This window comes from Octopus bimaculoides, chromosome 3, assembly GCF_046866305.1.
Source record: "Octopus bimaculoides isolate indiv1 chromosome 3, ASM4686630v1, whole genome shotgun sequence".
Taxonomy (NCBI): Eukaryota; Metazoa; Mollusca; class Cephalopoda; order Octopoda; family Octopodidae; genus Octopus; species Octopus bimaculoides.
Window position 1 is genome coordinate 45,076,475 of NC_142930.1, and position 21,175 is coordinate 45,097,649.

At 36.2% G+C, this 21,175-nt stretch overlaps 1 protein-coding gene across 2 annotated transcripts in view; it reads right to left on the reverse strand.

The window, feature by feature from the left end:
* The window catches only part of LOC106880341 (conserved oligomeric Golgi complex subunit 7), a 33,981-nt gene extending 13,232 nt beyond the window's left edge, over positions 1–20,749 (reverse strand). Inside the window, exons 1-15 of one of the 2 annotated variants that reach the window (XM_014930223.3) lie at positions 20,632–20,749; positions 17,930–18,022; positions 16,939–16,983; positions 13,660–13,715; positions 12,412–12,496; positions 11,550–11,639; positions 10,994–11,062; positions 8,842–8,877; positions 7,343–7,463; positions 5,797–5,879; positions 3,954–4,064; positions 2,854–3,018; positions 1,427–1,481; positions 1,001–1,131; positions 20–94 (exon numbers count right to left, since the gene is read on the reverse strand). In XM_014930223.3, the coding sequence (XP_014785709.1) occupies positions 20–94; positions 1,001–1,131; positions 1,427–1,481; positions 2,854–3,018; positions 3,954–4,064; positions 5,797–5,879; positions 7,343–7,463; positions 8,842–8,877; positions 10,994–11,062; positions 11,550–11,639; positions 12,412–12,496; positions 13,660–13,715; positions 16,939–16,962 (1,101 nt within the window). In that variant the 5' untranslated portion in view covers positions 16,963–16,983; positions 17,930–18,022; positions 20,632–20,749. Of the gene's footprint in view, positions 1–19; positions 95–1,000; positions 1,132–1,426; positions 1,482–2,853; positions 3,019–3,953; positions 4,065–5,796; positions 5,880–7,342; positions 7,464–8,841; positions 8,878–10,993; positions 11,063–11,549; positions 11,640–12,411; positions 12,497–13,659; positions 13,716–16,938; positions 16,984–17,929; positions 18,023–20,061; positions 20,238–20,631 lie in introns of those variants that run through there. The other variant, XM_014930222.3, reaches the window with a different exon arrangement.
* Between the last annotated feature and the right edge of the window lie 426 nt (positions 20,750–21,175).

A 21,175-nucleotide genomic window follows, 5' to 3' on the forward strand; every position in this document is an offset into this window, starting at 1 on the left:
AAGGCTTAATAATACAAACCTTTTTAGCAGAAGACATCAGCTTGCTGACAGATTCTCCAAGTAAACCAATAGAATCAACAATTTCCTCGTGATCCTTAATAAGAGAAAGTAAAAGAATTTGATTAATAGAAAATGTCAAAAAAACCTTTGCAAACTTTCTTAGGACTGATTCCTGGAGCAAATTTACATATCACTGCTGAATTAGAGTTGCAGACTTAAGGGATCAAAACAACTATACCTACACCTAAAAAAATATTTGTACCTGTATATCTACTACAGGTTTCATACAGTCTCCATCTCCCAAATTCACACATAAGGCATTGGTTAGCCCAGGACTACAACAGAAGACACTTGCCCCCCAAGGTGCCATGAGGTGGGACTGAACCTGAAACCACATGATTGAGAAGTGAAATTCTTAATCACATTTCTATGACAATAATATGAAGTTTCAGGGTTTCTATTAACGGATACTGCAAGTTGTTGATGTATGTGCAGCCTTTCCTGGAGGCAGAATTGGCAATTTTAAGCCCCCTGATGAGTAAGGTGGAGCCCTGTTGAGCATACACTTTTTGATATTAGGTGATGTGTTGCCATGGTCATGAAGTCTCTAGATAAAGCAGTACAGTTTTCCCTGTACCCACATCTGAAGGAGTGCATATGTTGAGAATATCTTCTCTTGAAGTTGTTGGCTGTCATTCCTGTGTAGTATCTCATAAATACCATTGGGTAGTGAGAGAGTGGCTCTCTAGACCATAACTTTCAAGAGGTAAGATCCTCTCAGTGGACAATTGCAGGTAGGGTGTGAGATGGGAATTTTGTGGATATGTGCTTGCTTCTGTTGTAGCATGTGATATGAGAAGCAATGTTGTTTAAACATGAATAGCTGACCTTAACATTACTGCAATTTAAAAGCTGACTAGGTTATGGATTCTGAGTGACTGACTGATGGTCATAAAAGAGTTAAATGTAACTTGCAGAAACAAAATAATAAATAACTCACCAGTCTGATGTTATCAAGCTCACACTGAAGGGCAACCTCTTCAAAATGTTTATATTTGCTCAGATATGGCTGGTAGACAGCATATATACTCTTCTGTAGATCCAGGAGACTTACTGCATGTTCTGGATTATCTGGAAGATCAAATATCAACAATATAGTAGAGTTGGTATTGTAGTAGTGGTAGTTGTTGTGTAACCTCAACTCAATTCTATCAAAACTTTCTTATCGCATGAAACCAAGACTATATTATCTAATGCATCCTTTCATGTCTGAAAATACTGTAAGGTGTAGTTTCGAGAAGTTTGGCTTCTATTTTAAGCAGGTCTAATACCCATGTGGAAGCTGACTAACCAACATATAACCAGTGGGAAATAAAGTGGTAACAGATAACATTGCATGTAAATAAAAAGATGATTTCAAGCTTACCTGACATACAATGTTCCACAGCAGACTCAATACTTTTGGAAAATCTTTCAGAAACCTTACAAAATTATAAAAAACAAAGTACATAAGAGAGCTCTTCCAATAAATGATAAGATTTTAAATATAGTACACAACACACACACATATATATCATGATGATGATCATCATCGTTTAGTGTCTGTTTTCTATGCTAGCATGGGTTAGATGGTTTGACTGGAACTGGCATACTCAAGAGCTATACCAGGCTCCTATCTGATTTTGGCTTGGTTTCTATGGCCAGATGCACTTCCTAATACCAACCACTCCAAGAGTGTAGTGGGTGCCTTTTATGTGTCACCAGCATGGATGCCTTTTACGTGTCACTGACACTGTCCACGACTATGATATCACTTGGTTTGATGAGTCTTCTAAAGCACAGCAGATCGGCAAGGGTCTCAATCACTTGTTGTTACGTTCGTGAGACCCAGCATCTGAAGATCATGCTTTGCCAATTCGCTTCATGTCTTCCTGGGTCTACCTCTTCCACAGGTTCCCTCTCTCTCTCTCTCTATATATATATATATATAGAGAGAGAGAGAGAGAGAGAGACAGAGGGAGTTTGATAGAAAGTTTCTTACAAGGTGAAAGAACATATAATTTAAAAATGCATTGTATTTCAGGTAGTCTTGGGTGTATGTCTTGCTATTGTTTATACACCAGCTCATTATTGATGTCTCATATGACAACACAACATTCCTTATCTTTATCAAAGAGAAGAGAGACAAGATTCCTCAATCTTGACTTTGTGACATTGCCTCATTTCAATGAAAAAACAATTGCTATCTACAAGGCTGTCCAGAGGGAAGGATATGACAAACAATTAACTCCTTTGAGACCTTCACTGTGGAAATGCCTATTGACAATACAGGTCTGCAGCAACTGAAATCCATGCAGACTAATTGATTATTTAGCCATATGTAATCCATCAACAGGTAACCTATCAATTTAACCAATGATTTAACTATTTTTCACAGGTAGTCCAAATATCTAAAAAGTGACTCAAATGTGAACCACAAGTAGTCCAAATATTTAAGCAAATGTAGTTCATTTAGGCACAATTGGTCCAAATATTTAACAAGCTGTCCAGCTATTGAACCACAGATAGTGCAGCTATTTGACCACTCTCATAAATCATCTTTCTGTTGTAAGTGTGTGTGCTTGAAACCAGTGTGACATTTTTATATAATATTTGATGTTTACATAATTAACATCAGGAAAAGAAAATAGAGGCAAAGATGATGGTTACAGTGCTGCAGCTAATACTACACTATACTACTGCCGCCGCCAATAACAACAACAGCAATAAGGAGCACTGTAATACAATCAATATCTTAAATACAGATGTCTAAAAATCTTCTTGATACAAAGTCATATGAGCAACAAAACAAACCTGTTTCAAGTTGATAAGACTAATTAAGGTAACATTAGAACCCTGCTCATCGATATATACAGCAAGGCAATCATCCAAACTTGGGTCAAGGTCCTTGATGACTTCTGTGAAAAGGTCACAAAGAATAGGTACAGGATCTCGAAATACTTGACTGCACCATTTTATCTTAAAAAAAAAATAAAATAAAAACATAATCTTTAAAAAAATATGTAAAAGAAGAACAATGTACAGAAATAATAAACTAAATGATTTGAAGACATACACAAAATTGAAACTTGAATAGCTGCTGATACCTTCTCTACAGAACAAAAACAATTAGAAAAAAGCATTTCAAAAAGTAAAATTGTTTAGATCCAGGTCAGCTCTGATCCAGTAGGCTTATGATGAAAAGTGTGGTGGTCATGACAGTCTTGCCTTTTTCTTTCTTTTTCAGTAATTAATATACCTAAGGCAACATGTTTTATTTTCCCTTTAAATAAATGCAAAAACTATAATTGTTAGTTTCTTGCACATCAACATTTACAATCTCATTATCAAAACACGCTGTAAAATATTCACTTTCCTTTGATAACCATATCGATGTAAAATTTTAGAAACATCAATTGTTGATGTCCACCATTTACACACACACACAAATCTATGTTATTTCAGTCAGCAATTTGTTTACACCTATATTATTAGTCAAGAGGATATTTACACCAATATTATTACGCCCAATGGAATATATACACATATATTATTACAATTAGCAGGATAATTACTTTATTATTGAGGACTAGCTAAAACTGACAAACAATTCTGGCAGAGCAGTTGTGCCAAGTTTCAACTTGGATTCTTCCAACATTATAAACTCTGTCAAGCAGGAAAGTCAATGTTGTTGTCTAACCCGCATCAAACACTGGTTGAGGAAAGAGTTTTCATCAAAGACATTCTAGATGTCTCCATTCTGCTGTTTGTATTTTAGATATTGTGTATCTCAGACAACTTCAGCTAATATAAACCTTGTCATTTTAAAAAGAAAGCCATGTAAAATTGGTTATGCTGGGGGAAGATGCAGTTTGGGAATGAGGTAATTTATATAACACAAAATTCTAAGTCACCTGTCCATGCCAAGTAGACAATAGATGATCGTAAAATGCTGTAAGCCATTCTAAGAATGTGTCATCAGAATTGGTGTCCAGAATACTCTTCCAGTGATTAATCAGTTGAACCTGTTGATAGGAATATGAAGATGCAGTCAGTTGTAAAATAATAATAATAACAATATCAATAATAATAATAATATAATGATAAAATTAGTGCAGTACCAGGCAGTGATTCTCATGGCTTCTGATCGTAACTGATTGGAAGTGTTATCATTAACATATTTTATCTTGGTATAAAAAGATGGGCTACAGCAAATATTTTGCTCAATACCACAGATTTGCTTGTCAGTTACTTGACGTTAACCATTTGAGCATATCCCTTAGCGGCTGACTATATGTGCATCTCTGATCACAAGCAGGAGTAATGGGGAAGCATCATAGTCATGTGTTGAGGGGAATGTTTGAGGGTTTGAATAATTCACCTCTGGGAAACATGGGTGTTTTGTTCATCATCCTTAAACAACCCTCATCCAAGGACCTTTTGAGCAGGATAAACTACTCGACTCAAAGAAGATTCAAACTGGGCCCCACCTACGAGATCATGCACTGTTTATCTTGATACAAGGTCACCATGTCATGCACTAGTGTTTGTGATGCATGTGCCTGGTGTATCCTTATTAGACGGGTAGTCATGATGGGTATACTGCGCTTCATATATTTGTACCCCAGTGTCACTTTGATGGCATGCATTACTCTTTCCTTCAATAATAATAATAATCTCATGACCAAGAAATATCAGCTTGGGGTCTAGTGGAATTAAACTATGGTGGCCCTCTTAGTGATCAAGCTATGAAAAGAATACTCATGGACAGTAAAACCCTCACATAGCATATTAATGAAATGATGTAATATAACGAGCCAAATAACAGCATAAATGGGTTTGGAACCAAAAGTGGAGCAGTCTCACCTGACAAGCACCCACTGCACAGTAGGATGGACCCAGTTGTAATTTAGCTAATGCTAGCTGTAAAAATAGGCAGAAGTGGCATGAAGAGATAAACACTGTCATCATGGAGTGCTATTATTGGAGCAACCCAGTAAATGAAAATTATCAAGAAATGAACTAACCCAAATAATAGGCTATTCCAAAAGCATATGCTATTTTAAAAGAAAAGGTACATTGTTTTACAGAGCCCTTCCACAAAGGCTCCTGCATTGGTGACTTTGACCAATAGATCTTACTACACTTTTGGGCTTTATCAATTGCTATGCAAACCAATTATTGCAGTTCAATTTACCAGTCATTATTGCTATTGGCTACTGGACTTTCTCTCAATAGACCAGCTAATTAAACAGTTACATTATATCAAATGTCCATCAGCAAACACAAGTTATGTAGCTCAATGATTAGCTATTATATGATAATTTTCTCAAGTTATGCAGCTAATTTAATGGCCATGATAAAGCAGTTTGTTTCAAGCCATACATTTCACATTCAGCCATGACATAATAGCTTGATTACAGTTGTTTCAAGTCACACAGCTAATACATCTTTTGTTTCTCTGCTAGGACTATATTAACTGAACAGGAACCTTCGTTCAGTTAGTTTCATATAAGGTTCAAGCTTGGTTTAATGAATAAAGTAGTAACTCATTTCTGCTAATTCCTGTAAAAAGTACATTTATTCTCTTACATAGCAAATTACTTGCTCTAACCACATAACATTTAAAATAACTTTTTATTAATACCTATATGTAAAACACAGCTCTTATCAATGTTGATATTTTAAGACATGTATTACTGTCATGTGCATGAATAAGTGAGAGGGTTGTTTAAATTGATGCCAAAACTGATTTACCTTCTGACACTTGTGATAATATTTGTACAACTGACTCAAGCGATTGATGTCCTCAAATATCTTTGCATAAGTCTGTGTAGCTTCTGCAAAAGAAGAAGAAAATTATTCTACAGTGATATGCTATAGTGAGCCACCAAGTTTTTCAACAAACAGTTCACTGAGTTACCAATGCATTTTAACAGGTTCTCTATAAAAAAATTCCAAATAAATATCCTTTTATTAAAATATCGCTTTGTTAATACAAGTCCAAGAAAATTAATGATGGCCAGTTTCAGTAAAAATCAATGAATTGGAAAAGTGACAAAGTTTATTGCCATGAGGCTTGTAAAATACAGTACTTTGCCACTGTAGCTGTTAATCTGGGATTGAGGAAACTGAAGACAAGCAATTGATTTAGCAGAGCAAAGGATTGTTAAGGAGTGTAGTACAAGAGGGTGAAAAACTAAGGAGGTGTAGACAGGAAGATAGATACATTCCTCAGACAATCATGTAAAGAAATATGGTTAAAGGAAGAGAGAAAGTTAAATAGGTAAAAATATATCAAACAATGACAAATAGATGAGAGTAGGTTGAAAAGTTCATAGGCTGACTAAGAAGGACTGGTACGAGTGGTGTGAAATTTTGCATACATTAATTTCAATCATTCTTATCAACTGCATTGTTTCTTTCTAGATAAAATGACAGCTGACTGTTCAAAGAAAACTTCAAAAGTAACTAATAGCAATTTCTGTTGAAAATAGACAAAATTTGGCATCATGCTGTCATCAAGTACCTGCAGAAAAAGGCTTTGGCCCCCAAGGACATACATGCTGACATTGTTACTACATTATGTGATGACACTCCAGCTTTATCAACAGTGCAAAAGTGGGAAGCTGAATTTAGGACGGGAAGGTGTGTGTGTGTGTGTGGGGGGAGTGTCTCAAAGTTGAACCAAGGTCTGGACGTCCTGCAAATGTCACCAACTATTTTACTAATTCTATCACCACTACACCTTTACATTCAGCATGTATATATCATAAGCCAAAGAGGGAGTCTCTATACAGCCACACAAAAAAGCTATGATATCAATCACATCAAATAGCTCCCTTCCACTCTTCTCTGCCAATTCAATTGATGCGGTAATGTTTTCAAGTGTAAGTTAATCACTGTAATAATTATGTAGAGATCTTAATATTAGATTTGGAAAAATTAATTAAAATTATTTGCTGCGACAGAAGTAATGAAACATACATAAAATAGCAGCCAAATCACCCTTAACACACAACAATCTTAAATAAAAAAGGATTCATAAGACAAAATAGTCCCTGGAATAAAAAAAACAAAAAGACAGGGATAATCACAGCTGAAATATCTTTAGTCAGTGTTGACTCAAGGCTAAGCAACAACAACAACATTTCTAAATCAATTTAGCAATCTTCTCTTCACACATTGTCCTCAATATCATTACACGTTTACATTTTTTTTTTTTTTGTTTAAAACTCGGTTCACTTGTGTTGAGAAAAAGACTGGCCATCAAGATTATTAAGAGACTAAATCCAACATTTACCTAGTGACTGTGCATTAAATGCAGCTACAACTTGAGGACTTAGTAGGGTCTCCAACTTATTTTGAAGTTTTTCCAGATGCTGACAACGCTGTTGGTAATCTGGGGTATCAACCAGCATTTGCTGAAATAGCAATAATAGTTCTCTTTAGTTATATGAAGTAAGAACGATTCAGTTTTTTGAGTAAATCATATCATCATCATTATCATAGTTTGTCTAACCTCTATACTAATGTGCGTTGGTTCATTGACCTAGCTAGATGTAGTATCTCAAGTACAATGATACTATAAATTTTTAGGAGAGAGTTTGTTTCCTGGATCCCATCTTAGGCTATCTCAGCATATGCATGGCTGTGTGGTTAAGACATCTGCTTTCTGTAGTTCCAACTTCAATCACACTGCATGGAACAACTGAACAAATGCCCTCTTACCTTACAAGGTGATAATTAATTATTACTGGTAGCGTGTTAATTACTGACTGACCATTGATTTCAAACAAAGACATGTAGCTCACAATAGGTCAGTTCACTTAGCTTTTTTACAGATACTATGGTGAGGTAGTTTGCCATTGATGGAAACTGAACTGCTTCCATGGGTGAATGAGCACTTTTGAGGTGCACCTTGGAGCTTCCAACAGGACTTGGCACCATCCCACAGCCCCAAACAGACACAACATTGGATTCAGGAAAACATTCCGTTGTTCATAGGTAAGGATGTTTGGCCCTCAAGAAGTCCTGATCTCAACCTGTTGGATTTTTCTGTTTTAGAGATGAGGGTCTTGAACACTCCTCATGCTTCCCTTGGTGCTCTGAAGATAAAACTGTATCAGGAATGGGCTTCGATTCGGCAAGAACAGCTGTGTCCCATGTGATGCATTCACCTCTAGACTTAAGGTTATGATTCGAAACAGAGGTGGTTATATCGAATAAATGTGGTAATGTCATAACTGTGTTTCCTTTACCATTGAACTGCAATGCTTGGACCCAAAATATAACAATATTTTTCTTTGGTAAAATTGGAAAAAGTCAGTTACCTTAATTTTGGGACACCCTGTATATAAACATAGCAATCTCTCTAATGTTGGTGCTATGAATAAATGTACCCTGTACACTTTGTAAAGTGGGTGTTAGGAAGGGCATCCAGCAATAGAAACTAAACCAAAAATGAAATGCATGAGTGCAATGCAGTTCAAATAAGAACTTGGACTATAATGATTTGTCTAACCCATGTCAGAATGGAAAGCAGACAAAATGATTTTATATATGTATGCATGTGTGCCCACATACATTAAAAGTATCAAACTGACACAAAATACGTATGATTTTCTATAAAATATAAAATTTTTCTATTAAATATATAGTGTTTTTGTAAAAAGCATATGATGTTTTCTCTAAAATATAAGTGTATTTTAATAAAATACTGTTTTTCTCTAACATATACTTTTAAAAAACTCTTAATAAATAAAATTCTAAATAACATTAAAAAACAAAAATTCCTCTTACCAAACTCTGCTGCATCCCAACAAGTTTGGCTGTAATCTGTAATTAAATAATTAGAATATAATCCAGAAATCCAAGTCTGTGTGAAAGAGTTGTCAACAATACCATTTCAGTTAACCCTTTAACATTCAGATAACTTGATCGAATGTAATGCATGTTTATTTCCATTGTTTTGAATTAATCATGCATTATCTTGTAGCTTCAAGATTTCGATGATGTGATGGTATATTTTTAGAATGACATTGTAATGTAGGTGTGAAAGGCTGGATTTGGTCAGTTTGAACATAGAACAAGTAGAATATTCAGACCAGATATGGTCGGTTTAAATGCTAAAGTATTAAAATCAATAGACAATAATCACCATTTAATTATATTTTCAGTTTTGCATTATCACTAATTTATTCTATCACATCTGACCTTTCAAGTCTATCATTCTAGAAACAACAACCAAATCTCCTTCAAACCACATCTTACTGTCATATAAAAGACAAGATGGTCATGGTTAGAACACCTTTGGCCATAAGCATGCTCAATAAAACCTAACCAAGGATTTTATGACAACAATCCTTACATCTAGGAATTTTCTACTTTTCAAATACACACCACAAATGAATAACATGAGCTACAATATTTCATTTTGGTGAAATCTTGAAGACTTCCAACATACTTTCACAAAATCAAAACTGCAACACACTGACTGGGTTTTCTCTTTTCCCTATTAGAAACTTGAGATCTTGATGAAATGCAATTTAGATCAGTATGAAAATCAATAAAATATAACTATATTCATGAATTTGTATGAAATTTACAGATATGACATAATGATTGTTGGTGTATAATTCTGAGCATTGTGGCAGGTGAGTTAGAATTCAGTGATATTAATGTAATGATTTAATTAGAGAAAGAGAGCCTGTTCTTGGAGAAAAGAATTAGGGGGATATTTCAGTGTTAGCTATACACATAGCAATCTAACTGATATAAAGACTTATCAATTCTGAGTAGAGTGTGTTGATTTTTACCAGTCATGTCACTTTCACTTGCCCATGTAGCTTGAATACAAATAGATATTTTCACATAAGCATTCTGAGATATGCCTTTATCTCCACGGATGTGATGAAGGTAGCATTACCCTGCTGATGTGCATACCTTATGGTCTCATTGTTCATCCAAACAAACATTTCTTCTGGAAAAAGCTTTTTGTATGGCCCACAACACTAACAAAGCATCAATGCAGTGATTAATTATATGATAACCTTACTCTTACTCAAAATCTATGTATTTCAATGCCACTTAGATTGATTATTTGTTTGGATGACACTGAAATATCACTATTTACTCCAAGTCCTAATTCTTTCTCTAATTAAATCATTACATCATCATCATCATCATCATCATCGTTTAACGTCCGCTTTCCATGCTAGCATGGGTTGGACGATTTGACTGAGGACTGGTGAAACCGGATGGCAACACCAGGCTCCAGTCTGATTTGGCAGAGTTTCTACAGCTGGATGCCCTTCCTAACGCCAACCACTCAGAGAGTGTAGTGGGTGCTTTTACGTGTCACCCGCACGAAAACGGCCACGCTCGAAATGGTGTCTTTTATGTGCCACCCGCACAAGCCAGTCCAGGGGCACTGGCAACGATCTCGCTCGAAAATCCTACAGGAGCCAGTCAGGCGGTACTGGCAACGGCCACGCTCAAAATGGTGCATCTCATGTGCCACCCGCACAAGAACCAGTCCAGGGGCACTGGCAACGATCTTACTTGGCTTGCCGGGTCTTCTCACGCACAGCCCATTTCCAAAGGTCTCGGTCCGTAGTCATCGCCTCGGTGAGGCCCAATGTACGAAGGTCTTGCCTCACCACCTCAGCCCAGGTCTTCCTGGGCCTACCTCTTCCACGGGTTCCCTCAACTGTTAGGGTGTGGCACTTTTTCACGCAGCTATCCTCCTCCATTCTCACCACATGTCCATACCAGCGCAATCTTACATTCATAAATAATAAATAAATCATTAACAAATATCTAATGAATAAAATATTGAATTATACAGTTGTATATATACTTGTTAGAAATATTATTTTGAAAGACAACTATATATTTCAAGTTGTATTTGTGGACTAACAGATATCTTAAAAAGACTCAAAGATTAACTTACAGCCTGGATGTCTTGAGATAGAAAAACTTCTTCAACATCTGCAGAAAGAGTTGTCCAATTGTCAGCTTCCTGCAGTAGAATAAAATTTAACAGTAATGATTTAGGCAAAAATAAAACTGAGTAGAACTGCATTCATTGCACAGTCTGTTATATAACAGTAATATGAATGATTTGACCAACATAAACCAAAAAAGTGATGAGTCACCCAAACATTTTCCAAAGCCAAAGTTGCACCAGCAAACTGTCTGGTGGTCTGCAATTGGTGTTGTCCACTACAACTTTCTGGAAGCCAATCAAAGCATTACAGCAGAGGTTTACTGCAATCAACTCGCTGAAATGCATGCTCACTTGCGAAAAAACAAGACCTGCATTGGTAAATCGGCACAGCCCAATTCTGCTCCACAATAATGCAAAGCCACATGTTGCAAGAATGATGCTGCAGAAACTCAGATTTGGGATGTGAGACTTTACATACACTCAAACACTTCCAAATCAAAGTTATCTCCATACATAAACAGAATGTGATTTTCTTTGATTTTAGTAAAATCCATTTTACCTTGAGAGCATCAGAAGTCGCTTTCATCCGAGATTTTATGCCATCAAGTTTCAAGAGAGTCTGCATGGACTGAGAGGTGTCCTGTTCAACCTAAAATATAAATGAAAAGTAAGAACACATTTCACAAGTGTTATACAATACAAAATTTCGGCTTCTCTCTTTCATACACTAATTCTATAAAATATATCACTTATAACCAAGTGATGTATTTGAGAAAATATACCACTTGTTTAGCAAATGTTACTGTTTGTTAGTCTGGTTACAATAATTAGCAAGTGGGAGGAGGTGACACAATACATTATGGTAGATTAGCAGGTGGGAAGGTACATGTGATAATAAATTAGCAAGTGGTGAATTCACAAAGCATAATCCACAGCAGGTGGGGATACATCCACAATATAATACTAGATTGGCAGGTGGTGGTCACACAAAGTAAGTTTATGCGACAAACATTAGCAGCTGCTATGTGTTCCGATTCAGTTATCCGTGAGATATCTGGTATCAATACTTCTTTTATCACAAATATATACATATGTATATCATCATCATCATCATTTAACGTCCGCTTTCCATGCTAGCATGGGTTGGATAATTTGACTGAGGACTGGCAAGCCAGAAGGCTGCACCAGGCTCCAATCTGATTTGGCAGAGTTTCTATATATATATAGGGAGAATTCACAAAAAAACAAAGAACAAAGACAGGTGGTGTAGACAACAAACAGATGTATTAGTTTAACGCTCAGGAAGTGAAAAAGTTTTTAACATTTCGAGCCAACACTCTTCCACAGAAAGGAACACAAAGAAACAAGGAGAGAAAATAAAGTATGTGTAGTGGCTAGAGAGAGTGGAGACATGTATTTACCTTTTGAATATCTTGTTTCACTAGTCTCATTTGATCTTGAAGAAGTGCTGCTTCTTGACGAACAGCTTCAATTTCTCTCATTACCCTTATTGGAATGTAAAAAAGAAAAGTATTAGTTTAAGGATAACTAACAGTGGCAATGGAAGACAAGTTCAGATAACTTAAACTATTTCCTAACCTCTAAGAATTAAAAATCAAAGATAAAAAAGGCTGATTTGAACTCAAAATATAAAAGGATAAAACTAAATGCTGTAAAGTTTACTATTGCTCCATGTCTATGTTTTAGTTATGTTAAGCGTGAAAATTGGCATCAAAATTGAGTAAATATCCAAGCAAGTATCCATCCAATCACTACTTTCTAGGCTAACTTTGAATAGTTAATATAATAATCTCTTTAATTATGACATGGCTTGCTTGGTCAAAAAATGTAAAAAAATGTATTACATAGTAAACAAGATTCCTTTACAACCAACTAAATACAAGGTGTTTTCTCTGACAGACTAACATCATAATCCTCATTTTAACATTTACTTTTCCATTCTTGCATGGATCAGATATGTAGGGACAAATGCCTTACCTAACACCAACCCCCATCTGTTACCAAACAAGCTAATAATGTCCCAGTCCACCAAACAACAGACATGTTTACACAGAGAGCTGGAAACAAATAGCATCTTAGGAATGATATTTTCATTTCGCAAAGATCAATAACATGCCAAGGAGCCCAGAGAGGCTTTCATGAGTCTAGTAATTCTTGACCCAGATTCAACTCCATTGTCTCATAGCATAGCCTCAAATTGAACAATCTGGGAGACAGAAATTGTACCAAAGTCCACCATAGATATAAGTACATGTGTCAGTGAATTTCTTATGTGGATGCATAGTGGCACAGGATGAAACAAGTACTTTTTGAATTAAGCCTCTTGCAATGTTTCTTTTGCTGCAAATTATAGACACTACTTTGTGTATGTGGTCCTCACCATCAGAGATTAATCCATTTCCCTCAGACAATCACCGGTTTAGTGATTAACCCAGTTTTGGAGGAACTGTTTTTCATAGCATGATACTCTCCCTGCAGAGAACCATTTGACTGACTTGACTTGCTAGAAATAGTAGTAAATCCTCTCAAAAACCATACATTAACAGTAGTGTGTTATTTAAGTAAAACCTGGCTGCAATTTCTGTGTGTTTGTGTGTGTGTGTGTGAGAGAGTGAGAGAGAGAGAGAGAGAGAGAGAGAGAGAGAGACCTGGGTAGATTCTGTAAGGCTTGCTGGCTGGAGTCTTCTATAACATTATTGACTTCCTGAAATGAGATTAACAGAATTGCATTAAACAGGATCATTGAAAGAGGAAGGGTTTCTGGAGAGGATAGAGGGTGAATGATATTGAATGAATGACTAGATGGAAGAATATATAAAGAAACAAGCTGAATCACTTTCTGTATTTATTTCCATCCCTCTTCCTCCACTGAGTTCAAATATGACTGAAATTGATTCTAACTTAGATTGACAGAATTGGTAGAGTATTGGACAAAATACCTTGTGATATTTAGTTACAGTTCTTTATGTTCAAATTCCACTGAGATCAACTTCCATTCTTTTGGGTTCAATAAAAGAAAACTCCAGTTAAGTACTGGGGTTCATTTATATTCCTATAAGACACACATTCTTATAATATATCAGAGATGACTGGAATTATAACAGGAGACTAAGACACCAAGAAGATGAGAAGAGGAGAAACAAAATATGTACTTGTTTAATCCCAGATAAGCTCAGATTCAGTAGACCTTTGATTAAAGGCATTCCAGTTATGACCATCCCATCTTTTCTGATGTGCAAGGAACTTAGGACCACATTCTTGAATGTCTCCTTTTTTTAAGATGGTAGCATTCAAACTGAGAGAGATTTGGCTGTGTTTTTTTTAATAGATCAATCAACTGTTTAGGTGCTCAGCAGTGTAATATATATCAAAGTTGATTCAATCAAATGTAATTACTTTTACAAAAAACTGGTCCAAACATATAAAATCTGTAATGAGTAAGCTGGTGACAGTGTATGTCAGCAATAAAGTTTATAGGAGAATTCAGAGTTTAATTTCCTTGAGGAAATTAAATTTCATGAGCATGCTTTCATTTGAGAGTATTTCACTATCATATGCCATGGTCTTTAAGTTAGGGCCAAATCTATAATAGTAATTAATAGTCTGTCTTTGTAACATTTAGCTCATAGGAGAATACACAGAGTTTGATAATTACAATTGCTATTATGAGAACAGAGAATGTAACATCTCTGATTCTTATCCTTTGTCTGACTGTCATGGACATGACAAAAGACATAAAAACTGGTACAGACAACAGAGTTTTGAAATGAAAGCCTGCCTTTGTTGAAATTCAAATGCCAAAGGGACTGATTTTACTTCTTATTTCTAAAAGGTCTATATGATGAATACTAGCATTTAAACTGGAAATTTATTCACTGATTCAGAAGAAATCAAGCAGATGATAAGTGTTTGGAACTATTACATTTCAATTACTATAAATTATTCTTTAGGATATCATCATCATCATCATCGTTTAACGTCCGCTTTTCATGCTAGCATGGGTTGGACGATTTGACTGAGGACTGGTGAAACCGGATGGCAACACCAGGCTCTAATCTAATTTGGCAGAGTTTCTACAGCTGGATGCCCTTCCTAACGCCAACCACTCAGAGAGTGTAGTGGGTGCTTTTATGTGTCACCCGCACGAAAACGGCCACGCTCGAAATGGTGTCTTTTATGTGCCACCCGCACAAGAGCCAGTCCAGGGGCACTGGCAACGATCTCGCTCGAAAACCCTACAAAGGCCAGTCAGGCGGTACTGGCAACGGTCACGCTCAAGATGGTACATCTTATGTGCCACCCGCACAAGAGCCAGTCCAGGGGCACTGGCAACGATCTCACTTGGCTTGCCGGGTCTTCTCACGCACAGCACATTTCCAAAGGTCTCGGTCAGTAGTCATCACCTCGGTGAGGCCCAATGTTCGAAGGTCTTGCCTCACCACCTCAGCCCAGGTCTTCCTGGGCCTACCTCTTCCACGGGTTCCCTCAACTGTTAGGGTGTGGCACTTTTTCATGCAGCTATCCTCATTCATTCTCACCACATGTCCAAACCAGCGCAATCGTCTCTCTTGCACACCACAACTGATGCTTCTTATGTTCAGCTTTTCTCTCAAGATACTTACACTCTGACGGGTATGCACATTGACATTACACATCCAGCAGAGCATACTGGCTTCATTCCTTGCGAGCTTACGCATGTCCTCAGCAGTCACAGCCCATGTTTCACTGCCATGTAGCATGGCTGTTCGTACACATGCGTCATACAGTCTGCCTTTTACTCTGAGTGAGAGTCCCTTTGCCGCCAGCAGAGGTAAGAGCTCTCTAAACTTTGCCCAGGCTATTCTTATTCTAGCAGCTACACTTTCAGCGCACCCACCCCGACTACTAACTTGGTTACCCAGATAGCGGAAGCTATCGACTACCTCTAGTTTTTCTCCCTTGAATGAGATAGAAGTTGTTTCCTGTTTGTTTACAGTGTTTATTGCACCTGAACATCTGCCACATACAAAAACTAACTTCGTAGTTAATCTGTCTTTGATATTGCTGCACCTCTTATGTGTCCATAGCTTGCACCGGGTACATCTTATAGAGTTACTACCTACTCCTTTTCTGCATACTGAGCAGGGCCATCTACCTGAAGGGGTTTGTGTTTTATCTACCTTCCTACTTATTAGGATTTTGGTTTTTGCTAGGTTGACTCTAAGGCCCTTCGATTCTAGTCCTTGCTTCCACACCTGAAACTTCTCCTCTAGTTCTGATAGTGACTCCGCAATTAGTGCAAGGTCATCAGCATAGAGGAGCTCCCAGGGGCAACCTGTCTTGAATTCCTCTGTGATCGCCTGGAGGACTATGATAAATAGGAGGGGGCTGAGGACGGAACCTTGGTGGACCCCTACCTCTACCCGGAATTCATTACTGTACTCATTTCCAACCCTCACCAAACTGGCAGCATCTCTGTACATGGCTCGCACAGCTCTCACTAACCATTCTTCTATCCCAAGTTTCCTCATTGACCACCAGATAAGGGATCGGGGGACCCTGTCAAAGGCTTTCTCCATGTCAACGAAGGCCAAGTACAGAGGTTTATCCTTGGCTAGGTATTTCTCCTGCAGCTGTCTCACTAGAAATATGGCATCAGTGTATAGTAATTGGGCTGGCGTCATGAGGAGTATCTGACTACAAGATACTACCTCAAGCAATTGTGTAACCCATGTCAACATGGAAAAATTGTGCATAAAAATGACAATTATGATGATGGTGATAGCAATAATTGTAATTCTGAACATGACAAAAAATGTCCACCTCTGTTTTACAGTTCAATAGTTAATTGTAAACTTCCCATCTCTTATTAATTCCTCTGACAGATAAACAGTTCCACATGTCACAATGGGAAATTTATAACTACAATAATATTATGGAGAGCTTACTTGAATAAACATCTGTAATTTCATCACTAAATTTGTGGCATATTGCTGCAAAGAGAAAAGTAAAAATTATCATCATCTTTTAAGTAATACATATTTCTTGTAGAATCACAGTCAACAAGGCATGAGTCAAAAGGTTAAGAAGTCATTTCCAGTTACCAGCACTGAGCTGTGCTCATGGCAAAAGCATTTAACTATGGTCCAGCAAATTCAGTTTTAAACATGTACTGTGGTTAGGTACAGCTCAACACTCAGAGAAGTGAGAGTACTATTTAATTCATGATTGCTTCATCAGCTGATGCAGCTGAGTTCAGGCATTCCTGAGAATATGGTGAGGACAATGGTAACCAGCTCTAGTATTTAAACAAGAATGCATCACCAACCATCAAGCTAGTACTGTCATTAAATCCAAGTTGATTCCAAGATTAATCAAAATAGAAAGAGCAGCAAGCAGTTAAAGATCATTTTGTAGAATCACCAAGACTGGTAGGGAGCAAGATCTCTTCAGATCAGAGACCTAGAATGATTGCTTGCAACAGAGGGAACTCAATAGAGTATGATAAACAGGGTGACAGATGAAGTCTATCACCAAAGAATAGATACAGTTACTGTCAATTCAATTATCACCCACAATTTGGGAATGACCTGAAGCTAATGTAGAAGACATTTGCCTAATGTGTCATATCATTGGATGGTACATGGAGCCACATGATTTCACAGCAAACTTCTTAAACACACAGGAAAAGTTACACCCAAAATGATGGTTTTTGTGTAACAGTCAATCTCACACGAAGCCTTTCACATACAGGTAACCACCATAGTGGGGATAAATGGTATTTTATGTGGTTCATATATGGAGCTGAAGCTCTGCAGATTTAAATGTTTTTGTCATGAACACAATGAAATACTGAAAGTTGAATACAAATTTTAAGTTGAAACTATGATTTAGTTGTTTTAAAGTTTGTGTTAGTTTTATTAACATCAATCCACTTACATCTTTACTGACTGCAGCATCTTTATGAGACCTGAAGGCTCCATTTACCCATTCCTTCACATCAAAATTCTCATCTAAAAATTTTGAATAATCCTGAAAAAAGGGAATATTTACATAAGAATTTAGCAGGTATCATTTCAGATTCCTGATGTTAAGTTAACACTATACAGCAAGCAACTTCAGAAAATAATTTTCAGATGTATTTTTCCAAGAGGCTTTTTTTTTTTCAAAGCTTAACATCACATTAAACAGAAAACATATTCAACCATTTTGTAATTGTATTTCTAAAAAAAAATACTTCAGTTTCTTTTGAAAATTATCAAAAATTGTGAAGGATTTAACAAAATAAGTAACTTTATTATTATACAATTTTGTGAAATGTAACATGATTTATATAGAAACACCTTCAAGTGGACAACTTTTGTATCATAGAATGAAGGACAGTCTAAGGTGGGTTGATATTAAAAATAATCTTTTTTTTAAAACAATGTTGTTTGACCTCAGGTTATCCACCATTGAGCAGACCTCCAATCAAATTATATTCCAGCCATACTCATCTTATCCTTTTCATTTTTATCATTATAATCTGGTCTTGAAGAGCTAGTGAAGGCCATAGGTACAGTTCCTTCCCTCCAGACTATATTAGATGATAGGAAACAAATAACAAGTAGAGGAATGCAGATATCAGATGCATATAAATGAATATTAGTTACTTTTGACTGACTTTTCTCTTTTCCTTATATGCATTCACATTTTGTTTCTAATACATTAATATTAGTAAAAAGCTGAGAAACAAAATTGAATATAATTTAATGTTGACCCTTCTTCATTGAAACTAGGAACTTCCGATATTGTCTCGGTTTCAGTAGAGTTTGTCAACATAGATTTTGGAAAAATAAGAAAAGAAATGGAAGCTATAATTTGTCTATCCTATAACTGAGTTTAAAAGCAAATACTTAGCTTGAGATATAGCTTTATTAGTGTCCTCATTTCACCGAGGTGGTCAGCTCTTGAAGTCATACACAGAGCACATCAAAAACTGGTATTGATAAGTGATAAATTAACGAAAGTTTTGGACCATTGACTAATATTGTGAAAAGGGGCAAGCAACCACACATGTCAGTAGCTGAGAGTAGGATAGGATTGCAGTGTTTATCAAACAAAATAAAAATAGCGGCTCATTATCATCATCATCGTATTAGCATCCACATTTCCATGTCTGCATGAGCCAGACGAAATGACTAAGATAAATTTTCAAATGGATGGATGCTCCTCCTGTTACCAACTCTCAACTGCTTACAAGCATGGTAATATTTTCCGTAGTTCTTCAAACAAGAACAATACATCAGCCGGGCATGCTACCAAGAAAGACTTCACTAGTTTGACGGCGATGTTTGTTTACAACCAGCGCGTAATGTCAAGTCAAGGAAACACACGAAATTCATTTACAGAGCTTTGGTCAACTCGGGTCTATAGAAGATGCTGAACTTGAAACCATGTGTTTGTGAAATAAACTTCTTAAACGGTCATGCCCGTAGACGATAAAAATTTGAGGACCTTTGAAACCTACGAATACTAAAATCTTATGGAACTACAATCTATGTAAAGTTTTTGGAATAAGTTTGTATAAGATGACAACAAATGTGTGTGAAATGACGTTTACGGAAAACAGTTAAACTATTTCTCACTATCAAGTGTTCTATTAAAAGTATCTATATGCCACGGCTATTCTGTCTTGGGATGACCTTTTGTGAAAAAAGACTAGCTACATGCTAAAAATAGCAGCCACATTCTCTAAAATAGTACAGTAATGTTGCTAGAAGAAAGGCATTGTTCGCTGTCGTTCCCGATATCCAATAACATAGAGTGGTTATGAGAGGAACGCCTTTGATTGTAAAATTTAATTAGTCAGGGCTGACCTACAGCTTAAACAATAACCGCAAATGAGACTCCACTGTCTTAAAACGACCACAATGGAATAGTCATGGCTGGAATGTCTAGGGATTAAACAACAACGATGACATCAATACTTCAGAACAACATGAATGTGATATTTTGTTTCTGTCCTGAAGGTGAGAAAATGTAAAAAGAAAAATAAGACTGAGAAATTACAAGAAATTAAAGTTATTTACCATGTTGAAGGTTGAAATAAATATCTTTGTCAGCTACTTTAATACATTGTAATGTAAGACACACTAAACAGTATAAAATTACAATATAAGACACATTAAATTTTAATAAATAGATTATTTCCTCTTCAGCCGAACAATTTCGACACGTCAAAACAAACTACAAGCCATGTCTGGTCACGTGATTCAGTAATGTACATAAAACATGGAACGGGTACATTGATTTCGCTCCCTCTCTCTCTCGCTCTTGAACACGCGCGCGCGCTGACAGGGTAGGGTTTATGTGACTATTGGACCTGTGTTAGAAGTAATCAAATTATACGTTACTGTTTTAAAGGAAGGAAGGACGTGTTAGATAATCTAACTATTTACCAGCAAATTACTGGACTCATGATCCCACTCAGTTTTTCTCACACATTGATATTTTATACAAACTTCAAACTGTAGAAAATAAATATATATATATATATATATATATATATATATAAATTAAAACAATTGTAAAAATGTTTTATCCAGTTTACTTTTTATTTTTATAAGTGTTACTGAAGTTACGTCCCTTGATAGACTTACCTCCCGTGTACGGATTTTCAATACTGTATTTTACATACATATTAGGGTGGAACGAAAAAGTACTTTTTACACAGATTTTCAAAATATGTTTTCAAGAATATATTTTTTATTGTAAAATCCTTTAAACACAACTGTTAAAATCTGAAGTTCTTAAATTTACATCTTCAGGCTCCGCAGCTCACTTGAAATTTTGAATAATGATCGAAATATCACTTTATAACACGTTTGCCGTTCCTCATTTCATTTTTTTACATTCATTGTTACGAATCGATTTTCTTTTGCGAAATTCTTGGAAAACAAGAGTGTTAAAATCTCAAGCTCTAAAATTTATATCTTCAGGCTCCGCAACTCACCTAAAATGTCGAAATTATGTGAAATAAATAGACTCTTCGACTTTGTTTTATTATTTTTAATACTAGGTCACCGAATATATGTGTTTCATGAGGTCTAGATTACACACCCATTAAAATAAATTGAACAAATTGTCAAGATTGTAGCAGAAAAGATAATTCTTCTTTGGCAAAAGGCATCCATCCCTTGTGTT